This window comes from Caloenas nicobarica, chromosome 22 (genome assembly GCF_036013445.1).
Source record: "Caloenas nicobarica isolate bCalNic1 chromosome 22, bCalNic1.hap1, whole genome shotgun sequence".
Taxonomy (NCBI): domain Eukaryota; kingdom Metazoa; phylum Chordata; class Aves; order Columbiformes; family Columbidae; genus Caloenas; species Caloenas nicobarica.
Window position 1 is genome coordinate 7,683,009 of NC_088266.1, and position 22,385 is coordinate 7,705,393.

The 22,385-nt window shown below is 44.1% G+C and overlaps 2 protein-coding genes across 14 annotated transcripts in view; both read left to right on the forward strand.

The window, feature by feature from the left end:
* Positions 1–455: 455 nt before the first annotated feature.
* VAMP3 (vesicle associated membrane protein 3) lies at positions 456–4,952 on the forward strand. 2 transcript variants are annotated; one of them, XM_065650266.1, is made up of 5 exons: positions 456–531; positions 1,932–2,013; positions 2,679–2,837; positions 3,528–3,579; positions 4,386–4,952. In XM_065650266.1, coding segments are annotated over exons 1-5 (384 nt in total). In that variant the 5' UTR covers positions 456–529; the 3' UTR covers positions 4,475–4,952. The 2 variants fall into 2 exon arrangements, with proteins under 2 accessions (XP_065506338.1, XP_065506339.1); XM_065650267.1 differs by having other exon boundaries at positions 4,359–4,479.
* A 57-nt stretch (positions 4,953–5,009) lies between these two features.
* PER3 (period circadian regulator 3) overlaps positions 5,010–22,385 on the forward strand; it is a 32,234-nt gene continuing 14,858 nt past the window's right edge. For 5 of the 12 annotated variants that reach the window (XR_010607459.1, XR_010607458.1, XR_010607457.1 and 2 more), the window contains exons 1-21: positions 5,010–5,139; positions 5,365–5,627; positions 6,802–6,953; positions 7,544–7,659; positions 8,543–8,744; positions 9,760–9,808; positions 10,280–10,422; positions 10,808–10,886; positions 11,617–11,723; positions 11,981–12,137; positions 13,091–13,196; positions 13,630–13,755; positions 14,483–14,609; positions 15,739–15,883; positions 16,520–16,647; positions 17,098–17,301; positions 17,937–18,188; positions 18,700–19,433; positions 20,544–20,706; positions 21,269–21,449; positions 22,041–22,191. Coding sequence is in view for 8 of the 12 variants with exons in the window: in XM_065650258.1 (XP_065506330.1) it covers positions 5,431–5,627; positions 6,802–6,953; positions 7,544–7,659; positions 8,543–8,744; positions 9,760–9,808; positions 10,280–10,422; positions 10,808–10,886; positions 11,617–11,723; positions 11,981–12,137; positions 13,091–13,196; positions 13,630–13,755; positions 14,483–14,609; positions 15,739–15,883; positions 16,520–16,647; positions 17,098–17,301; positions 17,937–18,188; positions 18,700–19,433; positions 20,544–20,706; positions 21,269–21,449; positions 22,041–22,191 (3,519 nt within the window). In the remaining 4 variants the exon portion in view is untranslated. Of the gene's footprint in view, positions 5,140–5,364; positions 5,628–6,801; positions 6,954–7,424; positions 7,462–7,543; positions 7,660–8,542; positions 8,745–9,759; positions 9,809–10,279; positions 10,423–10,807; positions 10,887–11,616; positions 11,724–11,980; positions 12,138–13,090; positions 13,197–13,629; positions 13,756–14,482; positions 14,610–15,738; positions 15,884–16,519; positions 16,648–17,097; positions 17,302–17,936; positions 18,189–18,699; positions 19,434–19,895; positions 20,083–20,543; positions 20,707–21,268; positions 21,450–22,040; positions 22,192–22,385 lie in introns of those variants that run through there. The other 7 variants (XM_065650259.1, XM_065650260.1, XM_065650263.1 and 4 more) reach the window with 7 other exon arrangements.

Consider the following 22,385-nt stretch of genomic DNA (forward strand, 5'->3'; position numbering starts at 1 on the left):
GGCCTGGGGTGTCTCCAGGGAGGGTTCAGCCACCACCCCTCTGGGCAAGCTGGGCCAGGCTCTCACCACCCTCAGTGTAAAACATTTCTTCCTCGTGTCCGGCCTCAATCTCCCCTCCTTTAGTTTAAAACCATCAACCCTTGTTCTGTTGTAAAAGGCCCTGCTAAAAATTCTGCCCCCATCCTTCTATGTCCTTCCTGTACCGAGGGCTCCAGAGCTGCACGCAGCACTGCGGCGGTGGGGGGTCTCACCGGAGCGGGGCGGGGGTTGCGCCGAGAGCTGCGGCCCCGGCACGGCCGCTCCCCGGCACGGCCGCGTGGTGGCGCGCGAGGCCTGCGCCGCGCGCCTGTCCCCGCCCTGCCCAGGGGGCGTGGCTTCCTCGTGCACCGCCCCGTTGAAGGCGTGGTCCCCAGGCCCCGCGCCAGCCCCGCCCCGCGCTGTCGTCATATCCTGGGCGCCGCCGTGGCTGCTAGCACTTCCTGTTGGGGCCGTCCGGACGCTCTGGCCGTGCAGGAGCGACCCCGTCAGGATGTGAGTGCGGCTGCGGCGCGACGGCCCCACCGGGACACGCGGGGAAAACCCCCCGCGGAGGCCCGGGGAGCGGCGGCGGCGCGCCTGGCCGAGGCGGTCGCGCCCAGGCGGGAGGCGGAAGCAGGGACAGGCCTACTGCGCTAGGCCGCCCGGCGGTGTCACTGGGAGGTCCCGGGAGCGGCGGTGCTGGGGTCAGGAGGCCCGGCCGAGCCGTCCCTCGGGCCGCACGGCCTGAGCCGCTGCTCGGGCCGGCTGCCGGGCGGTTGGCTGCCGCCGGGGCGGGCGGGCCTCTCCGGCGGCTCTGCCGCAGCCCGGGCCGGGTTCCGCCAGCCCTGGGCGGCTCTGAGAGCACTGCCCGCGGAGCCGGAGCCCAGAGAGAGCGCTCGCTGGTGCCTGCTCGGCTGTTGTGTTTGGAAGCTTTGCTCGCAGGAAAAGGCTTTGTTTCGCAGACGACTCAGTCTCTGGAACCAGCAGCAGAGCACTGTGAGAGGGTGACTGTGGTGCCCAGCCAGAGGAGTGGTGATGCTGCTGCACGGGGATGCTGTGGGTCCTGTCACAGCCTCCTGGATTTGCTCATCGTGCCCACAGGCATTTGTTCTCACTAAATGTAAATTAGAAGTCAATGTGTAGATACAGCTAATCTCAGATTCAGTTGTTTGAGCGTCACAATGCACTAAACAGTATGTGCTTCTGATGCAGCAGAGATGAAGACATAGAAAAACAAATTGTGTGCAGCTAGTTCTAGAGATACACAACAAAAACTTGGTAAAGCAGTGAAAAGGGTGTGAAGTTTGTACAGAGGCTCTCGCCATGCATCACAAAGATGCAGGGTGCTGCAGCTGGTAAAAAGAACTTGACTGCCTGAGGTTATGAATTGAAAGCTAACTTGCAGTAAATTGCTCTTTATGCTAAATGCCTTTTCCCTCCTGTGCTGCTTCTTGCTCCATGTCAACTGTTTCAAAAGAACAGAGAAGGAGAAAACCACTGTTTCTGTATTTAACTTTTTGTAAGCTACTGTAGCTTGACGCTTAGTATTTGTGTTCATACCAGAAAACGAGAACACCCATGAGCCCTGACGCCTGAGTGCTTGAGCGCTATGAACCATTGTAGGAGTTGTCATATGCCTTATTGAAAACTAGTATTAGCAAGCTACTGCTGTCTTTTTAGCACATCAGGCAATTGGTTGGCAAGATGCTGGGACTCTGCATGACTTACACCTATTGTCAGCTGCTAAAACATCACTTCTCCAGTAGGAAACAGCCCCGTATTTACTCCAAGGATACAAGTTCCATGTGTTCAGGGATGCCAGATAACTCATGTACTCTAGGCATATGCACTTGAAAACAAAACCACAACCTATCAAAAGCTAAACAGAATAATGATGACTTTGTTCACTGCAGGTCAGCCAATATCCCTGGAAGTTCAAATGTGGCTGCTGGCAGTAATCGTCGTCTTCAGCAGACTCAACACCAAGTAGATGAGGTAAGTCTAGTCTGATAGCAGAATAATAATTTTCCTGTGGGAAACCTATATAACTGGGAGAGGTATTTTGGCCAAGAGAGTTTCCCCTTTATTATCTGAAGAGGAAGCCTAGGATCATTCAGGTTTTTTTATTATACGTGTGTCATTTTAACTCTTGCGAAGGTTAAAAAAAAAACATCAGCTGGAGTGGGGAAGTGGAGAGAAACTACTGGTGTCCAAACATTAGCTGCAAACTCAGTGCTTGAGGATTTGGTGTAAGTAAAAACCTTTGTTCTTACTGAGAACAAGCTTTTCTCTCATCAGCAGCAACAGAGGCTGTCCACCAGACACTACATATTTCAGGGGAGTCCAAAAGCCAGCCTGGCTACCGACAGTGTTTTTTCGACACATGGTTAACTATCATGTTTGTGTGCCTCAACTCCTGAAGCAAGTGAGGAATTGTTTCCCAGGTTTAAGGGAACACCAGCACAATGGGCACAACTGACATTTTAAAGGAGATATTGGGGGCTTGCAGGTGCATTTCACTGTTTTCTTTAAGGTGGTTATACTAAAACATAATACTTCCTACTTCTGTGAAGAGACATAAGAGTACCTTGTGTTACTATCTGTTGCCTGCAATTAAATTCCACAACCAATAACTTACTGCAAGCATTAAACTGGTGCAGGTGGTTGACATCATGCGAGTGAATGTGGACAAGGTCCTGGAGCGAGACCAGAAGCTGTCGGAACTGGATGACCGTGCTGATGCGCTGCAAGCAGGAGCTTCCCAGTTTGAGACCAGTGCTGCCAAGCTGAAAAGAAAGTATTGGTGGAAGAACTGTAAGGTAACTGTGGCTTGTATACTTCCACTATGCAGTGTTGCGGTTGACACTGTTACAATTGGCAGCTCAAAAGTAAAAGTGACTTTAGCCAATGTTAAAATACAGCATCTATTTTTAAAACATGGTGTAGCAGTTCAGTGAAGTAACCAAAATCTGGATTACCAGCCATGCTGCTTGATGTAAGACCTTGTCTAAGATGATAATGGCCAGAGGGAAACACCTCAGGAATCTGAGGTTTTGGGGAACAGGAAGAAAAAGGCCACAAATGCACAGGCTGAGCTAATGTGCAGGAAGTGTTGGAAAGCAGGAGGAGCTTGCTCAGACTCCTGCACTCGTAGCTGTTCACAAAGTTTGGAATCTTCTTTGAGCAACACAGACAGTGAAAGATGTGGTACAGGGTGAGAGTAGAAATGGTGCTTGTGAGTGCTTTACTCCTGCTTGTATAGTGACCTGAGACAGGCTTTGCAGGGGGGCACAATGGAAAAGGACCTGTTGGTGTGCTCTGCCTGTGCACACAGCCTGCCATCTGAGTGGGAATGGTGAATCAAGCCTGCTTACCTGGAAGTCTTACTTGCTGTGTTAGATCTGGCACACAGTACAATGGTGCCTTGAAGGGGCTGCTTTCCTGTACCCTTAGGGCCAGTTAATGTTGCTGCATGCTTTGTAGTAAGTGTTGTGTGGCTTTCTTCACAGATGTGGGCAATACTGATAGCTGTTGTTCTCATTATCATCATCATCATTATCGGTAAGTGTCACCAAAATGGGGATTTGTCATAGAGCTGGAATAGATAGTGTTAATTCACTGACTGGTACAGTTTAAATAAAGCCAGGATACTCAAAGTATATACAACATTAATGTGAAGCAGCAGTAACTGGCTTCACAGCTGCTGCCTGCAGTGAGTGGTGAGCTGTGATCAGCTGTGGGAGCTCTAACAGCTGAATCTCAAACACCTGCAGAGCCAAATGGGTGACAATGGAAAGAGCAAGGGCTGGGAAACCAGGAACAAGCTTGGGTTTTTACAGCTGCATGTTGCAGGAGTATGAGGAGAAATACCATATGTATGCCTCCCTTGTCTGAGAACTGTTTTTCATCTGCTGTAACATCTTGCTAGATGAATCCTGTTCGGTGTGGCAGTTCCAGGGGCACTAGGGCACTGCCGTATTAGGTTGGCTTCTTTCAAGTGGAGACTTTGCTGCTGGGTGAAATGATGGCAAGCCAGGAACATATATAGTTCAGCCTTTGGTTTGAATTCTCAGGTAATCCCCAAGTTTTTCAATCAAGGACAAAATTTGTGCTGTAGTACAGTAACAAACACTGCAGTAACTGTTGGCAACAGATACATGGTCCTGGGTGAGAAATAGCAGCGTGCAAGCACAAAGACTAAAACTAGGAAAACCAATCTGGGAAACTCTTAAATCCCTCTTAACCTGTCTGTAGTATCTTACCTTCTTAAAATGCAGGGTTGTTATGGTAACAGACTGAAGGAGACTGTCCTTTGTGCAACTTTTTTCTTCTTTTTATAGTCTTGACTGTGTTTTCATGAGTTCCAGGGAGAAACTCAGATCAACTGAAGGTGCCCATCTTCAGCCTCTCCACGTCAGACCTGCTGCATTTTCAGCCCATTTCCTGCTGTTTATAGCGAAACTTTTGATTACTGACACCTTAACTAACTTTACCTGGTTGCCTTAAGACACTCCGTCACAAGTTACTAACCAGCACAGCCTGCCACTTGCACAGTGCCTGGATAACTGGGGCATGGAGCTGGGGAGGGGGTTTTGGCTCCAGAGCTCCCACGGTTGGGGCTGTAATGGGCTCTGCAGCCAGTTTAGGGATTTACCCTCTGTCGTCCTCCTCACCAGCCCCACTCGGTGCCATCGCCGTGTCTGTGCCCAGCTCGTGCCTTGCAGGGAAGCAGCCGTTTCTCACCCCGCTGAGCACGACGGCGCGGTGGGCACTGCCGCTCCCGCGGAGCGGGTCCCGTTCCGCCCCGCCCCGTTCCTGCCGGGCGGGGCCGCACGTGGCAGCGGGGCAGGCGGGAGCACGGGGGCCGCGTGCGGCGGCGCGTGACGGGCGGGGCGGTGCTCCCGCGGCCGCTCGCCCCGCCCCGCTGCGCGTGTCGCCTCCAATAAAGCGCCTCTGGTTCTGACTCCGCCTCCTCCTCTCCGTTGGGGGCGGGGCGGGGCGCGGCGCACGTGGCCGAGGTGTGTGGGAGCGCGGCGGCCGCGTGCGGCGGCCGTTACGTAAGCGCGCGGGGCCAGGGCGCGGTGCCTCGCGGCGGCGAAAGCGGGACGGCGGCGGAGGCAGGTAGGGCCCGGGGCCGGCGGGAGAGGCGCGGCTTGGGGGGCGCGGAGGGGCGGAGCGGCGGCTGCCCGGAGCAGCCGGGGTCTGTTGTCTGAACTGCGAGCGGGCGGCGCGGCCTGGCCTGAGGAGACAGGGCGCGTTTGAGAGTAGGGCAGGAGAAGGGGAACCGGCGCGGGGCGGGGCCCGCTGCTGCCGCGCTCCCTTAGCCGCCGGTTGTTCTTCCCGCAGGAGGCTCCAGGCCCGGCTGCCGTGGCGAGGAGCCCGGCCGATGCCCCGGCGGTCTGCGGGCCGGAGATGGACGCGGCCGGGCCGGAGCGGGAGGAGGCGGCCGGCCCCGGGCAGCGCCGGCGGGCTGCAGGCTCCCCCGCCGCGCTGCGGAGCTCTGGCGGGGAACGGCTCGACGCGCCGCGCTCCGGCGGGACCGACTTCTGCAGCCGGGAGCTGAACGGCTGCTCGGCGGAGACTTTTGTGCGGCAAAGCAAAGTTCCCAGGTAACTCCTGACAGCCCGCGGAACCGGTTTTCCTCGTGCTGGATGGAGGTGCTTGACTTAAGCAGGGAGCTAAAGTCAGAATCGAGGACCCGGCGTTGTTGCGATCCAGAGCTCTCTCCTTGGGCTCGATGGTTTCCGTGCACCGAGGGAGCTGGTCTGGATCGCAGCCCGCGGCGTTCACAGCGGGATTGCTGCTGCATGATTCCTCGTAAGCCGTTTGCCTAATTCTTAGATTGGCTGATCCACACACGTCATTGACCCTTTTTGTGCCTCCTATATATATCTAATCTAAAGACTGCGTTTAGCAGTAGTAAAACAGAAATTTACCTAGATAATATTTCCTCCAAAAGTTCAGCAATTCACTGAGGTGCTATTTTTTTTTAACCAAAAAAAAAGGCAGGTCAAGAGCTATAATTTATGCCATGATTAACTGGCACGTAAAGTTAGCATGCAATGCTCGAACTTATTTATTGGTTTGTATAGTAAGAGTATGACACTAATAAAAGTGCCAAATGTGTAAAAGTTATTTAAAATAATGATGTTCATATCTCATCTATAGGATTAGAATCGGTCTGCATTTTGAGAATATCGACTACTTATTTTTGCAGTCGGTGAAATAAGTGAAGGAAAGAAGAGAAAGATTTTGGTTGTTAATAACCTTGCAGCTGTTAAAAATATAATGAAGGGTCCGGAGTTATGTGACGAATGAAATCTGTGCATCAGGTGTATTTCAAGGATGTTATGTTTCCCTAAAGTGCTTAAAATCAGATGCAGACTTCAAGGCTGGAAAGACTTACGTATAGAATCATACGCATAAAAAGTCAGAATATATTCATGATTTTAATACCAGTGAAGTTTAGAAAATCTAGAGTAAAGATCAGCTTATTTTTAGTTGCTAAGCATCTTAGCACGCAGCTCAGTTATGATGTAATTTTGTGATCCATGACATACCAGAGTTGGAAAGGAGAAAGGTAGAGGAGAGGAGATTAAGTAGCCAAGAAGTGAGAAAATACAACAGGAAATATAGTGGAAGAGCATTAGGACCTTTCTGGATATTCTGCAACTCTGTGGCCAAGCTCATAAAATGTTAATTTAGTGAATAATTTTAATTAGTTGTCAGAAAAGAAGCGGCTATATCCAAAGCCTCTGGTGACATTTAGCCTCTGTTTTACAGTGAGCGGCTGAATTGGAACCAATCTCACAGAGATCTGATGTTCATGATCCAAGAAATGAAGAGGTGTTTGCCCGAAGAGAAAAGGAGTTCCAGCAAGCCCAGTACCATCAGTGCTCTCAACTACGCCTTGCAGTGTGTCCAACAGGTCCAAGGTATGTGTCGGAAAAACCTGGAAGTGTAGAAGCTATACAGCAGCTTGGTTTGAATAGGTGTGTCTGGCGCCAAATAACATTAAAACAAGCGAAAGCATTCCAGTTATCCTGGAAGGAGTTGGCTTTCTGAGGCACTGTGGGTTGTTTGGGTTTTTTAAATAGTCATGTCATCTTTTCTTTTGAAACACCCACCTACTGCTTTTGTTTTCTTCAGAATCCTATAGCTATTAGGCGCGTGCTAATAACTTTCTGTGTATATTGAAAAATAGCATTCCCATCCCACTTTGAAAACTTATTGGGTAGTCTGTGTTTTCCAACAAAACTAAGTAGCTAAAATTGTTCTTTTGCCATCACATTCCGTCCTTTCTAATTCCTCATGCTCATTTTTTGTAACATAAATATATCACTCCAAATAGTATAATTGGTATTCCTTTTTCCTTTGTCGCTACACAGACCTTCCTCATCTCACCTTGGACTTCACCAAAAAGATGACAAAAGTACAAGGGCTGTAAGAAATGCTTTCAAAATAGTCTCCTTACTGACCTCCTTGTGTTTGTTTTGCCTTTCCTGTTTTCTTTTTTTCCAACTAGCAAACAATGACTTTTTCCAGGCTCTGAATGACCGAAGAGTGTTTCAGACAGATGTGATGACATACAGCATAGAAGAGTTGGTGGCCGGTGCATCTGAACACACTCCAAAAAACACTGTAAGGAATTCAGGCAGACTTAAGGAGTTCATCACTTGCTGTTTCGCTCTCTTATTTGATCTCCTTATATTATTTTGTGGAGGTAGAATGCATAAAATTGAAAAGCCTTGAAGTTTTAGCCAGATGGGCCTTTGTGTTTTTAAAGGTAGATCAAGACTACTTCTTATCTATGCTGACTCAGGGTACCCAACAGCAGTGAGTGAAGAATTACCAATTTTTCTTGTTTGCTTTTTTCACCTGAAGCAACAAATATCTCTTTGAGAATCTGATAATTCATTTATAGCATAGTAATATCTTGAGACAGACTTAGCAGAATGTTTTCAAAGCTGATGAAGTCCACAGTTGTGAGGGTCTTTGGTTTCTGTTTGTACTCCTGGATTTAATTTTTTGTTTGTCTTGATTTGCAGTACGTCTCATGCTTTCTGGCTCTGTTTCAAAGAAGAGTGTGTTTTGTGCTATTCAGTACTGTTAGATGCCATATTAGAAATACTGCAAATGCTTTCTATTTCAAAAGTTCTCAGAATGTTTTTGTATGTGGAATTGTGGTGAATGCTCTAAAATTTGGGGAAAAGCATGTGGAGTGATAACCAGTTGTTCTGGACAATGGCAAGCATCACTGTAATCTGTTTCAGTTTTGATACTGCAGTCTTATTAGCATTTGTAAATCATGAGTAAGGTACTATAGCATTAGAGATCGTAGTAACTCACACCCAACTTTAATTGGATGCTAACTTAAGGACACATTTTTGAACATCTGTCTTAGGTTGTAGTATGTGGTGGTTTGGGGGTCATTTGGGGGTTGATTCTGTTTTGGTTTTTATCCTTATAGTATTGCCACCATGTGTTGGGGGAAGACTGCTTTTTAATGATGATTGTTTTCCAGGACACATTTGTGGCTGTGTTTTCCTTGCTTTCTGGACGCATGGTGCATATTTCTGAGCAGGCAGCATCCATTCTGAACTGCAAGAAGAAAGTGTTGGACTCCTCCCGGTTTGTAGAGCTGCTTGTCCCTCAGGATGTAAGCGTGTTCTACACACACACCGATCAGTCCCACCTGCCGCTTTGGAGCACAGAAAGTCGAACAGGTGGGACTTGGCAGCACTCCTAAATGCTTTATGTATCTTTCTGTCTTTACAGAATGAGAGTAGAATAGTTTTTCATTTTAAATGCTTATGATAGCAAGATACGTAGGCAATGCTTATTCCCTTTCCACTTTGAAAACTTGAGTAACCGTGCAGCTAGTCTTAGCTAGTCTCCTCAAGGCTTAACTCTTACTTGGGGTAAGGAGAAGGCAGATACTTCATTGTTTTGTGTGCCATCTTACTCATTCCAAATACTGATACTTTTTAAAAGGAAACTAAACACATAATTGTGAGTTTGAAGTCATTTAATCTGCATCTTAGGTGTTTAGGTGCTTTGTCTTTGTGGTCCACTTGCAGCCTGCTGTGAGCACGGCTCACTGAACCCAAGTTTTAAGGTGACTTGCTATCTAGTGCTGGATGTGGCTTTTAAGTCCTGTGTTATTTGTCAGCAATTCCAATGTAGCTTGCGTGCCAAGGCCATGTCTTTTGCCCACTTAGCTGTAGTGCTGTTCCGCCATCAGAGCTGGGAAGTCCAAAGTCTTTGCTACCAAAGGACGTGAAACATCAGAGGTTGCTAACGTAACATGCCAGGGATTCTGCAGCTTGGAAGCCAGTCGTGTGCCTACCAGCAGACCAGTGGCAGCCTTGTGGAGCTGTTGTCATTTTCTTGCTATGAACTGTTACTGAATTTTCCTGTCCCCATAACTCTTGGCTGTATCTAGTTTTTGGTATGTGGCTCCATAGTGATGCACTGGGGAAAGGAGTTTCTCAGATCATGTGGGTTTCCTCTGAATTTGGTTTCGGGTCAGCCGTTTCTCCAAGAGTGAGTGGGCTAGAGAAGAGAGAACATTTGAGATGGGAGCAGGCTGTTGAACAGCTGATTCAGTAGCTAATAAAGAGCAGGTTGTGAGACTTTGTTCTTGCTCAGAAAGTCTGGAGAATGCAGAGTTTTAAATAGTTCTTATAGCTGTGACCTTTTGAAGGTATTAACTGATATTTTTCAATGTGTTCTTATTAGCTTCTCTGTATGAGTATGCCCAGGTGAAATCCTTTTTCTGCAGGATCAGGCAAGTACATTGTAATTGTTTTGTGATGGCTGGGCAAAGGGTACAGTACTGGGCAGAAACAGTGTTCTGTTACAGCTGACCAGTGTGAGCTCATGGAACTCCATTACAAAATAGTCTTATTGTGTTTAATATCGGCATCCAGTGGGACATGTTGAATATCTTTTCCCATAGTGATGCTTAAACTTGCATGGGGGTAGACCAAATGAGTGATTCTCATGAATACATTTGGTCTGAGAATTAGCAGGTGGTCTTTAGCCATTAGAGTAACGGCATTTCCAGGACAGCCTCTGAATGCAAGTAGTGGAGGCAAAACCCTGCTTGGTGTTGAGGGGAGCAGGATCAGTATGGCTGAATGTGTTGCCCTTGAATCGCTGTGTACTCAGCATAACTTCTCTGTGCAGGGCTCTCAGCCCTGGCCTAAAGTATCTGAGTCTTGAAACCAGTGTGCTAATCCCTTTTACTTTTCTTCAGGGGTGGTAAAGATCAAAAACAAGAAACACGCTATTATCCCTTCCGAATCACCCCGTACTTGGTCCATGTGTGTACTTCTATCCACGTGGATGCAGAATCCTGCTGCTTAGCTTTGGCTGAGAAAATTCACTCTGGATATGAAGGCAAGTCAGGAACTCCAGTGGACACGAAAAAAAAGCCAATAAGAAAATGCAGTATATGAAAGTCTGCTTCCTTTGTTTAGAACTTGTGCTTGGGTAGTCTCACCCGGGTAGCTTCCAGTTTGCGTGTGTGTACATGCATGCGAATCCAGAGCATTTGTGCCTTCTTTGCAAGGCCCCAAAGCATTTGACCTCTTCTCACTTTTTTTTTTTTTTGGGGAGTAGTCTGTAGCACCTAAAAATTTGTGATTTTTCTATGAGTTACTCATCAGAAAGCAGTGAACAATTACAAAGTTCAGGAGCCAATAACTATCATGAGCAGAAGGAACAGTTAGGTCTTCTTTCTCGGTGCATATTTTGTTTCAGTAAATATTTCTTTTTCTATTAGCTCCTCGAATTCCTATGGATAAAAGAATCTTCACCACCACTCACACCCCTGGATGTGTTTTTCTTGAGATAGATGACAGGTGAGATTTGAGTCTTAAGACCTGCAAGGTGTGTATGGAGAGGTAGCAAAAAATCTTTTAGTGATGCAGCTAGAGACCCAAGCGAAGTAGTCAAGCTATGCACTCGGCAATAGTTAATTAAACAAATGAGTTTTTTGTTAGTCTGCTCATGGTAAAACATCTAGAACTCCACAGACGTAATCTCCTTTCTTGACTTAAAATGTGAAATAAACAGAACTGCAGTCAGTTTTCATTATCCAGGGCAATGGGGACCTGTGGTAACACAGTGGGAAACCCACGTAGTGCAGAGCTCTGGGGATCACAGTGTGGAGATACAGACTGAGCTGGGTCAGGTAAATTTGGACAGACTATAGCTGTCTCCTGCAAAGCCACAAAAGTGTTTTTACAAGAGACTTTGGAGCATCTGTGTCAGACTTCTTACTGATGTTTTGCCTGTGACCTGTTCTTCAAGATCCCCTTTTCTTTTTTATTTTTTTCCTTGCATGTAGACAAGCACAAAACTGTCTGCAAATGTGAAAATCTGTTACATCACCAGGCAAAGAAATGCTTCTCATTGGTATTTGCATATCTGCATTGCACTGGAGGATTATTAGATGAGCTGCACAATGTTCTTTAGCCTTAGTTCATGCCATATTAGCTCTTGCATGGGGACTTCACTGACAAGCAGAGCCTTAAGGATGTAAATACTCAAAACTGTATTATAATCAGTGCTAATGGGTTTGGGTTTCAGAGCGGTGCCTTTGTTGGGTTACTTACCTCAAGATTTAATTGGAACGTCCATACTGATGTATTTGCACCCAGAAGATCGTCCTTCGATGATTGCTATTCACAGGAAAAGTAAGTACAGTTGCTTTAAGAGGAATTTCTACTGACTGTAACATTCTTTCATGATCATATTGCTTGACATGTGACTGATCTGCAGTCTAGAGAAAAATAAACGAATTAATGAATTAAAGCAACCAGTTTAAAAGCAAATTCAAACCCAGAGTTTTAAAGGACCCCAGTCATTAGTGTTTGTGCTTGCACTACTGTGTCAAAACATAAACCGAACCTTGTTTCTTGATTGTTTTTTTTTTTTTTTTTTTCCCCCCCAGTTCTGAAATTTGCTGGCCAATCCCCTTTTGAACATTTACCTATTAGATTTTGTACTCAAAATGGGGATTATGTCATACTGGATACCAGCTGGTCCAGTTTTGTGAATCCGTGGAGCAGGAAAGTAGTGTTCATCATTGGCCGACACAAAGTCCGAACGTAAGTCAGTTGTAGAATTGATCTATTACTGTGTTTTTCTTTGAATACTCTGCAAAACAAAGTGGTCTCAGTACCAAAGTAGAGACGTAATGTTGCTCCTGCAGTCCGTGGTAAATACTGAGCGTGTCTTGCAGCTCATACCTTCAGAACAGCATTAGTCTATTTATTAAGTATGAAAATAAGTAAATTACTTAGAAATAAAAGGCAAAGCCACTTTTTTTTAACATGTTTTTGCACGTGATTAGTATCGAAATACTGTGACAATGGATGTGTCTTAATCAAAATATGAGTTTTAAACAAGCCAAGTAAAAGCTAAAAAGCAACATAAAAGGAGATCACTTCAACAAATAATTAGTTGACATCTCTTCATGATTGGCTCATCAAAAAAAACCAATGATTGACAGACATGTTGCCAAAATCACCTTCTGGTTTGTTTTGTTCTGGAGCATGCACTTGATACAGAATCTAAATATTTACCACGGTAACTTCTTTTAAAAATACAATCAGTATGGAATGTGCAACTTAATTTTTCAGATGTTTCTCCTTAGCTCACAAGAGATTTGGAAATATGACTGCCTGCCTTCCTCTTACATGGTTTCTTTTCTAGGAAATGGCTTTTGGAGATGGCCTGTGATCTTTTATTCAAGATTTTATGTGGTGTGAATTTGTCTTGTAAGTGAAGGAGGCAGAGGGGTGGATGCTTGTCCACCTGAACTCCTGTCACTGCTAGTGTGCTGACTTCCCTGAGGCGTCACATGAACACTGTTCCCATAGCACTGCCCCAGGACCCCAGCTGAGCTGATGGCGGAACAGATGACATCCCTTTGTTGACTCAGCAAAACAGTCAAAATAAAATAATTATAATGAAAAAGGAAAAAGAATCTACTGCGTTTATAGCTACCTTTTCTTCATCGAATTTAAATTAATACTGAAATTTTGTTGGCTGTCTCCAGAAGCCCTCTGAATGAAGATGTCTTTGCTGCAAGAAGTAAAGAAACGAGCAGTGTTGAGAAAGAGATAAGAGAATTGCAAGGACAAATTTACAAGCTGCTTCTGCAGGTAAAGAAGGTGAAAGAATTTCAAAATACTGGCTAGCATTCTGAATGAGAGGCCAAAGAAACTTGCGTCTGTTTAGCAGACTGCTTTGGGGATGACCTTTTAAAAGGTCTGAAAGGAAAGTTCTAATATGGAGACAGGCACATGTGACAGCAGTAAAAATATGGCTCTAGGTAGCCCACCTGATTAGAAAAAAGTATTTTGTTTGACATATTTGCCAAGTCTTTGTGTTGAAAGATAACTCTGCATCCTGTAACATTTTTAAGCATGGTAGAGAATTTATACCAAGCACATGGCAGAGCCCAGAGCCATACTGACTTTTTGTTCAATTTTCTTTGTTTACCTGAGGTTCCGTGTGGCAAAATATGTTGTTCTCTTCTTTTTGTTCTCTAAGAGGATTATTTTTTTTTAATTACTGTTTTTTCCCCTCATACAGCCAGTTCACAGCAATGTTTCCAGTGGTTATGGAAGCCTTGGAAGCAATGGCTCTTATGAACACTATATCAGCATAGCATCGTCCAGTGACTCCAATGGGAATTGTGCGGAGGAAATACAGGAACCAGTAAGTCTATAAATGTGTCACTGCCTGCAGAGTAGTAGAAATTCGGTTTTTAAAATGAAAGTTTTTACTGTGTACATGTGCACTACTCATCCTGAATTTTCCTAAAGTGGGAAGATACAGCTGTGTTCAAGCTAAATGAACTTAAATTGATCAGTTATAGAATGCCGGCTATCGTTTGTTGCTCTTAATTTTGCTGACTAAAATGAGCAGATAACTACCATGGTAGTTCACTAAAGTAAATTGAAGACTTGCTTAAGATCAGCCTTCTCGAAGAACCAGTGGACTCAGAGAAAAAAGTAGCAGAACCATGCAACCAGAAAGAGGAGGAGGGGTTTCTGTTTGCTTGGGATTTTCTGTTTTGTTTCAAAACGGGCACTAGAGGTACAGTGCTATAGAAGAGAGTGGAAACAGCGGTGTCCTAAAACAAGCTTTGCAATTACCTAATTTCCTTGTGAGGCTTCTGGGTAAGTCATTGCCTTATTCCCACTCTCAAGGCTTGCAACAGTATTAAAACAAATACTGAGGCTGTTAGAGCTCTATCATGGTTAATTAAATTAACCACAATGACTAGATTCATTAAATTTACAAATACCAATAGATACCAGGCTTAGGCTGACAGTCTACTCCCTTTCAGTCTGGAGAATACAAGAACCCAAGCCCGTCCTAATGGTCTCCTATGGACTCTTTATTAATTTTATTCTGACTTCACATTTTCACATATCTCAAGACTACATTGCAACAGGTTTGTGCAGATGTCAACCGAATAAAGAATCTGGGACAGCAACTGTATATTGCATCAAGGAGCAAGCCACAGAATGGACATGAAGAGGCTGCAAGCTCAGAAGTGCTGGGAGGTATGTTCACAAAATTATGATCCTTAATGTAAGAGGAATTTGTGTAGCTCTGTAGCTGTGAGTTTGGCCAGCTGGTGTTATGCTGAAGAACTCAGGAGAGCACTTCAGCATGACTTAAATACGGAAGTGTTTTGATGGGATTTTTGTGGTGGTCTTTGTTGGGTTTTTTTTGTTCTTGTTTTGGGTTTGTTTGTGGTTGGTTGGTTGTTTAAATAAAAAAAACACTGATTAAAAAAAAAAAAAAACACAAACCACCACAAAAAACCACCTCAGCGGATGCAATAACTTTTTAACTACTCCCCGAGATATGGAGGAATATATCTGTCTCTTTCTAGGTTAATAGACTTCACTTTTTTTATTTTAACTTTTTCTAGTGAAAATGCAGACTTTCTTGTAGCAAGTATAAGCCTCCTATGTAAGCTCCCCTTAATTACTTTATGTGGGCTCTCAGAAACAGTCCATAGGTTGGAAAACACTGCCTTACTTCCCACTGAAGTAGTGGTTTAGTTATTGAGTGCTTAATATTATGTTAATGCACATTATTTGCAGTTAGTACCTAGCACAGATATATGGAGAAAACAGGGTACTTCCTCAAATATCACAGGAATCTGTATTAAAACATTTTGCACTGTGATATTCTCTGAGAGTTACAATTAAGTCCTAGTCTTGTTGACAAGAGGACTGCACTGTGAGTGTTGGTGTGGTCTGACCAGCGTATCCATGCTATAAAAAGTTGTAAATTACTCTTAAATAACAGGTCAGATTCTGTGATGTATTAATTGAGAGAAGAGTAATATTAATTGCAGGTTTGTTTACAATTTAAATACAATATTTTTACCATCCTGTTTTCTTTGTGTTTTCTAGTTGTTCTAAGTGGATGTTTAAGGTGTTGTGTGGGGTGCTTTTAGGCATTCTTTCCCCTTCTCGATTCCCTGCCTCGTCATAAGAAAATGCAGAATAATTTGGTAATGAGAGCTTTGCTGTCATAGGCTGTATGTCCCTGTATAAAATATATATATCCTAGTGTGTGTGTGTATATATATATATATGAATGTGTGTGTGTGCGGCTTGTTAGGGATGGTATTTAAATGCCTTTGAGAGGAGTCTTTGAGGATTTCTTCTTTTCCAGGAAAGAGGCACACTGCTTCTTGTTTTCTTCAGACATTGAGAGGCGATAGCACAGAAGAACCAGGCAATGCATTTTATGCTGATTCAAAAAAGACTCCACGTGTTCCTTCCTATCAGCAGATCAATTGTGTTGATACTATCATCAGGTAATAAACTATGAAGTGATTTTAGTGATATAAGTTTAAGATAATTGGTGGAAGGTAAATTTTCAAGCAGTTTGCATTGGTCTAAACTGTGTGGGTTTCGAGTTGTGAGATAAATTTGGGATTGTTTGTAAAGTTTTTTGCCTCTCTGGGCAATCCATCCCAATGCTCAGTCAATCTGAATTGCACAGTAATGAAGAATTTAGGGCCTAAGATTCCGTTTGCAAATATTGACATTTTTATATGGCTAGTTTCACCATTGGCGCAATAGGCGTTTAAGAGAATTTTGATGGGGACAATATGTCAGTGTCTTCCCAATACACATTTTGAGAACATCTGTATAAAATAGAAAGTGAATGTAATTTGTAAAAAATGTCAGTATTTTTTAACCCAGTGGATAACAGTGTATTTTTTTCTTTTTTTTTCCTTCCTTTTTTTTTTTTTATTAAAGAGTAATTGATAGATTTTATTTAAAATACTCTTTGGAAAGCAGATAAGTATCCAGAGCTTTCTGCAGTGAATTTAAAATACTAGTTAACAACCCCTGGATCTCCAGTTTGGATTGTTCAAATGTTTGTTTCTCAAAATGGAGAAAAACACGAAGTAGAGAGAGCTTCCTGTGATATGCTTTTATTTCAGATATCTAGAGAGCTGCAGTATTCCAGCATTGAAAAGGAAATGTAAATATTCTGCAAATGCATCATCATCATCTTCAGAAGATGACAAGCAAGTCCAGCAAAATCAGCAGGAAGTTGAGGCACTGGAAGGTAACACAAAGTATACTGACCATCATAATAGAACCGCAACAACTGATTTATTTTGTATATGCTGCTGTTGTACATTCCAAGGTTTATGTCCACTTTTTAAATTGTCACACTGACAGCACAGATATTTTGGTTATGTGGCAAATATTTGCTTACCTTGTCTAGATCTCACAATTAAGCATAGGCTACAGTATTAAGTCTTTGAAAGTAGAATGCATCAAAAGAACTGTTGCTTGTAGCTAAATGAACCTGCTGTTGCTCACTCATTTCATGCCATGTATAGTATGCTATGATTGCACTGGTATATGAATGTTACATTTATTTGTATATAAGACTGTCTTATTTAATAGTCTGCGTGCTTACTGGTTGTTTCTGAACCAGTCAGACTTGATGAATTGGGAGCACAGTGCTCGCAATGCAATTCCATGTAGAAACTTTGTTATTTACCAATAGATACTGCTATGCTTTCGGCAGTTAATTCCCTGACTCCAATATCTGCTGATCGGGAGGAGATGCTGAAAGACCAGGCAGCTGCAGGTGTGGTGGGAGCTCCTCTGGCAGACCTGGGCCTCTCCACCAAGGCTCCCAGTGTGGTGTCTGTCACCAGCCAGTACAGTTACAGCAGCACCATCGTGCATGTCCCGCACCCTGAATCAGGTACTGGTCACACTCACAAAACAGTGACTTGACTCACTGAGTTTTAAACTTACACGGTGTTTCCAGCCTTAAGTACACAGTGAGAAACTTTCGTCTTTTTGAGTTACGTTCTTATGAATATAAAATCTGATATATAATCAAGGTACTTCTAGGGACACAGTGAAGAAAACTCGAGCCTGGAGATTTTTACAGTATTGTAATAAAACCTAGTTTTAACAGAGTACACTGTTTCCTTTCCCTTTAAATTCATCACATATATCTCAAAACAACATGCTTTTGGCTGTTGAGGATTAAAATAAAAATGGCTAATGGGCCAGTGTTACTTCATTTTAATGCAGAAAGAAGCATAAAAATGAGTATTTAACCGCTATTGTTCTCAGAAAGTATGAAGAAAGAAGTGCCTCTGTAACTTCCAGGTGAATTTGAAGTTTTCCAGACCATGCAAAGTAAAGTTGATGTTTGTGTAACTATATTTGAGCATAGAGGGTGTTTTCTCCCCACCCTGCCTCTGCAGCCTGTATCTGCTTGGTAGCTCAGACAAGGCTGTTTTCTGTGTAACCCTCTGGCTGTTGTGGGGATTGACACCAGAATGCCAAAGCAAAGGGTAAGTGTTTTATTTTCTTCCCTCTTCAAAGAAGTGACTACGATGGAGGATACTATGCTTGGAAATGAACAGACTGAGCTGCCTCATGTGAATGCTCAGAGTCTCACCATGGCGCCTGAGGACCTGAAGCCAGTTGGGCTAACAAAAGAGACATTGTCAGCACACACTCAAAAGGAGGAGCAGAACTACGTTGACAAGTTCCGCCAGAGGATCTTGCTCTCTCCATTTAGGACTTACCTTCAGCAGGGGAACAGAAGTAACAACGGACATTCCTGTGGCCAAGGTAGGCAGCAGCTTTGAGAACTAAAGACTTAGTAGATGACTTAGAAAGACCACCCTACCCGTGGAGTCTGGTTCTCTTTCATATGATTTGGTGAGTATCTTACTATGGCTGCAAACAGAATACTTCTTTTGAGCTGCCAAAGCTTGACAACAGCATTGCCCACACAGACATCTGCTCCATTTTGTGTGTTCCTATCTTAGACTTTGCACAAAGCAGATAATTATTGCAATAAACCCTGCAGATTCTAAGTACTTTATTGCCTTCCCTTGAAGGAATGCAGAAGATCTGATTGGGATAAGCCAAAACGATCAATAAGAGAATTGATGACGTGAAGGAAGATATTGTACATATGTCAGCAAATCCATCCACTGTAGTGTGTGGAAGAATTATCCAGAGGAAAGTCAGGTCTCCGAATAAGCCACGCTCAATTATCTGGATGTTGGTTTTTTATTTTTTTTTTCCTCCTAGGTCTGTCATTTCAGTCAATGTGTCTGTTTTTCTTCCTCCTTAGGAGATTCCCCTTCAAAGCAGATGAGCCCAGCTAGCTGTAAAAAAGGCAAACATGGAAAATTCAAGCGCCAGAAACCTCAGAGACAGTCCTCAGATAGCCACTCTTCTAGTAAAAACAGAAATAGTCTTCCATGTGAGAAGAGAACAACTCAGAAACAGTCATTCTCTCCCTCGGAACTGTCCTGTCTGAGTTCCTCCAGTGTGAATGTCCTTCCTCTTGTGGGATTTCCTGCCTGTTTGGATCCACTGCCCACTTTCCCAGCCTCTTCATTAGGAGAGGAGCTTGCCCTTCGCTGGTTACAACCCGAGTCCATGCCATTGTCCCAACAATGCTGTGAAGCACAGTCGTGCCCAGCACTGTATCCCCCAAATGTAGGCATGTTTATGGCTGTATTTTTTCAGAGCTTTCCCTTATATGCTCAGATGCCTCAATATGTCTTTCTTCCTAGCCCTCAGTCTGTTTATCCCCCCTCTTCATACCCATGCACTATGCTGCCTCCGGCCCCCCCTCCTGCTCCATCACCGATCACACCACACTCTCTGGATCAGCCCCTTCCAGCCTCTTCTGCCTCATCCATGAGGGAGCAGCCAGAGGGCCAGCGTGACCAGGCCCTGCTGTTGAGCAGCTCACGGAGCAGCTCCCCGCTTCAGCTGAATTTGCTTCAAGAAGAGCTGCCGAAGCCCATGGAGCTTTCTGTTAGTACTGATGTTAAAGCACGTGCAGAAGCTAAACGTGTAAGTAACACAATTTTTTAATGTAGAGGAGAAACTCTTGACTTTTCACGGTGCTTGGTCACCAAAACCAGTGCTGATGATCTGTGTTTCAGGGTCACCAGATTTTGTGAGCTGCCTTTTCCACAGGCTGTGCTATGTAGAGTGCAGGGCACAAATAGCACAGGAGGCGGAGAAAGCTGTTTGTACTTGCACCCATGGGAACTCATAACAGTACAGTGTTGGCACTTAGCAAATGACAGAAATGTGAGATCTTCTGATCTAGGCTGCCACAAGCCACCTTTGCTCAGCATTTTTAAGGCAGCCTTTTCAATTTCGGCAGGAATTTTGGGTTTGGGGCTTTTATGCACGTGGAACTTGGTTAGCGCTGCACAATTCGCATCCTTTTTCACCCAGTCCCACAGTCTCTGTGGAGAACCAAAACAAAGGGAAGATACGCTTCTAATTACTCCCTCTGTCTCCCAGGGATGCAGCTAATGAACGAAGAACAGGGATCCGTGTGGGTCGGTTTCCATACATGGGCATAGAAAAGGCCTCTCCAACTTCCGCGGTAAACTCAGAGACAGGAATCTGAGCTCTGCAGGCAAGGAAAAAAATGTTGGCTCCCGAATCCAGATTGGGCTGGGAAGGCTGGATCAGCTGAAACTGCAGGGTAGGGTCCTGAAAGGGGAGTTGGTGTGCCTGTAGCTGCTGAAGCGGTAAGCTTCACATAGCAAATCAGGGGAAGATCCTCTCATTTTCCCTGTAGTGCACCGTTGCTTGATGTGTCTGGCTGCTTCATGCCATCTAACAGGACATGAAGAGAACTAACTCCTGCTCTCTTGTCAGCAGAAAATATTAACTTAATGCAACAGTACAATATATTGACCCAGTGGGGAAGGATCTACAGCAGAAACCAGTAAACCTGAGTCCAGACGCTTCTTGATTTAACCCATGAAGAGTGTTATCCTGAGTTGTAGACCACCATCCATTTTCAGAGCTAGAAACTCCAAACCTATTGAATTGATACAAGAATTTAGTCAACTTCTGACAAATTCAGTAAATGCATGAACTTCCTTTTTCAAACTTAAATGTAACTTCCATGGATGTGTTTGTTTTGATTTTTGTCTCCAGGACAATGATCTGGAAGACAGCCATTGTGCTTCTAGTGATCTTACTGACTGCTGGCTGTATGAGGACTCCCGGTCTGGCACAGGTTCAGCAGCATCAGGCAGTGGATCAGCTTTATCTGGCTCTTTAGGCTCTGGCTCCAATAAGACTTCTGGTTGTGGCACAGGTAGGGAAGTTCAAGATTTGGATCTTTGGCGCTTTGCTAATACGTTGGTAATTCATAACAAGATACTGTAATGGGAAGCCCAGTAAGAGGATCTGTAGTCTTTACTTTTCACAGACTTTCAGTGTTTGAAGCAAAGTTTGTTTCAGTCACTGTAGTTGGAAATGGGAATCTATCTAAGAAGCTATTCCTTTAACGTGTAGGTCACACTTTCATTTTGCTCATTATGACTTCTCTCTGCATTAAATATTGGCTTACATCTTGTTTCAGTAAAGGTAGATCCGCCTAGAGCAGGACTTTTTGAAACAGAAGCGGAGAAGCTGAGCTGATTAATTTTGAGAAGAGTGAATAGAGCTTTGGAGATATCAAATAACTTAATAAAATGCACTTTGTCTTTGAATTCTCAATAGGTTGCAATCACTTGCTAGAGCAGTCATTTGGGAGTACCCGTGTTCATGTTGCAGAACTAGCTTGCAAGAATACACTGGTATTCTGTTACTTTTTGTGCTGGATTACTAGGATTTCTCAGGCATCTGTGTTCATTTTTTTTCATGCTAATTTTCAGCAGGTAGTGGGAAAAGCACTAAGTATTTTGCCAGTAATGATTGTTCTGAAGCTTCCAAAGAAGAGAAGAATTGGGAAGCAGGAGAAAAAGGGACAGCTCATAAATCCAAACCTGAGTCAGCCTGGGTGATGATGGATCACACACCTGAGCGAGTTCTAATGACTTACCAAATGCCAGACAGGTTGGAAAACATCAACAATTTCTGAAATGTAGTTTGGAATTGTGCATAGAACTGTGGAATTAAAAATGAGACTATGGAAGTGCATGTGCGAATGAAACTCCAAAGTGTATTAATTTAGTCTTTATTTTAAGCCCTGTTTATTTCCTTTTGTCGTCTTTTGCCATTCCCCCTCTCAGTTAAAATATGGTAACGTGTAACCTTTTTGCTGAAGTGTTAAGGGGTTTGGTTGTTGTCCTGTACTTTGAATGCATGAAGGGGTAAAAATACGTGTTATTTGCAAGTTGCTTGCAATTATCTTATATATAATGTGTAATGAAATTCCACATTTAAAAAAAAAATAATAAAACCACACCAAACACAAAAAACCCCAACAAAAACAAGAACCAAAAAACCCCTGACAGCTAGACCAGTTGTTGAAAGAAGGCTCACAAAGCAAAGAAGGTGTGACAAAGTATAGTTATTTTTCAATGGCTGATGCTCCTAGACTTCAGCCATAGATGCTGGTGAAGAGACTCTCCCATAGTGATTGTAATCAGTGCCTGCCTTGCTTCATTTAGTACAGCTGTGTTCACAGGTGTCTGTTGCCTGCAGAATTAAAGAGGAAGTTTTGAAGGAGGATCTGGAGAAGCTGACAGTCATGCAAAAGCAGCAGCCATGGTTTACAGAGGGGCAAAAGAAGGAGCTGGCAGAGGTGCATACGTGGATCCGGACCCAGACTGTCCCACTGCAAATCACCACCCAGGTAAGGAGTTGTGGAAGGAATCGACAGCTTGTTCTCTGGCCAGAGGCAGTGCCAAATCCTTAATGAGCAGCTTCCTTGTAAAGCTGAAAGGCAAGTCAAGGAAGTCACATGACTTTAAATCTGAAAGCTGAAACTGTATGTTCCACTAACCGAAGAATTCATTTCTGAGACAAGATAGGGTTGGAGGTGCAAGT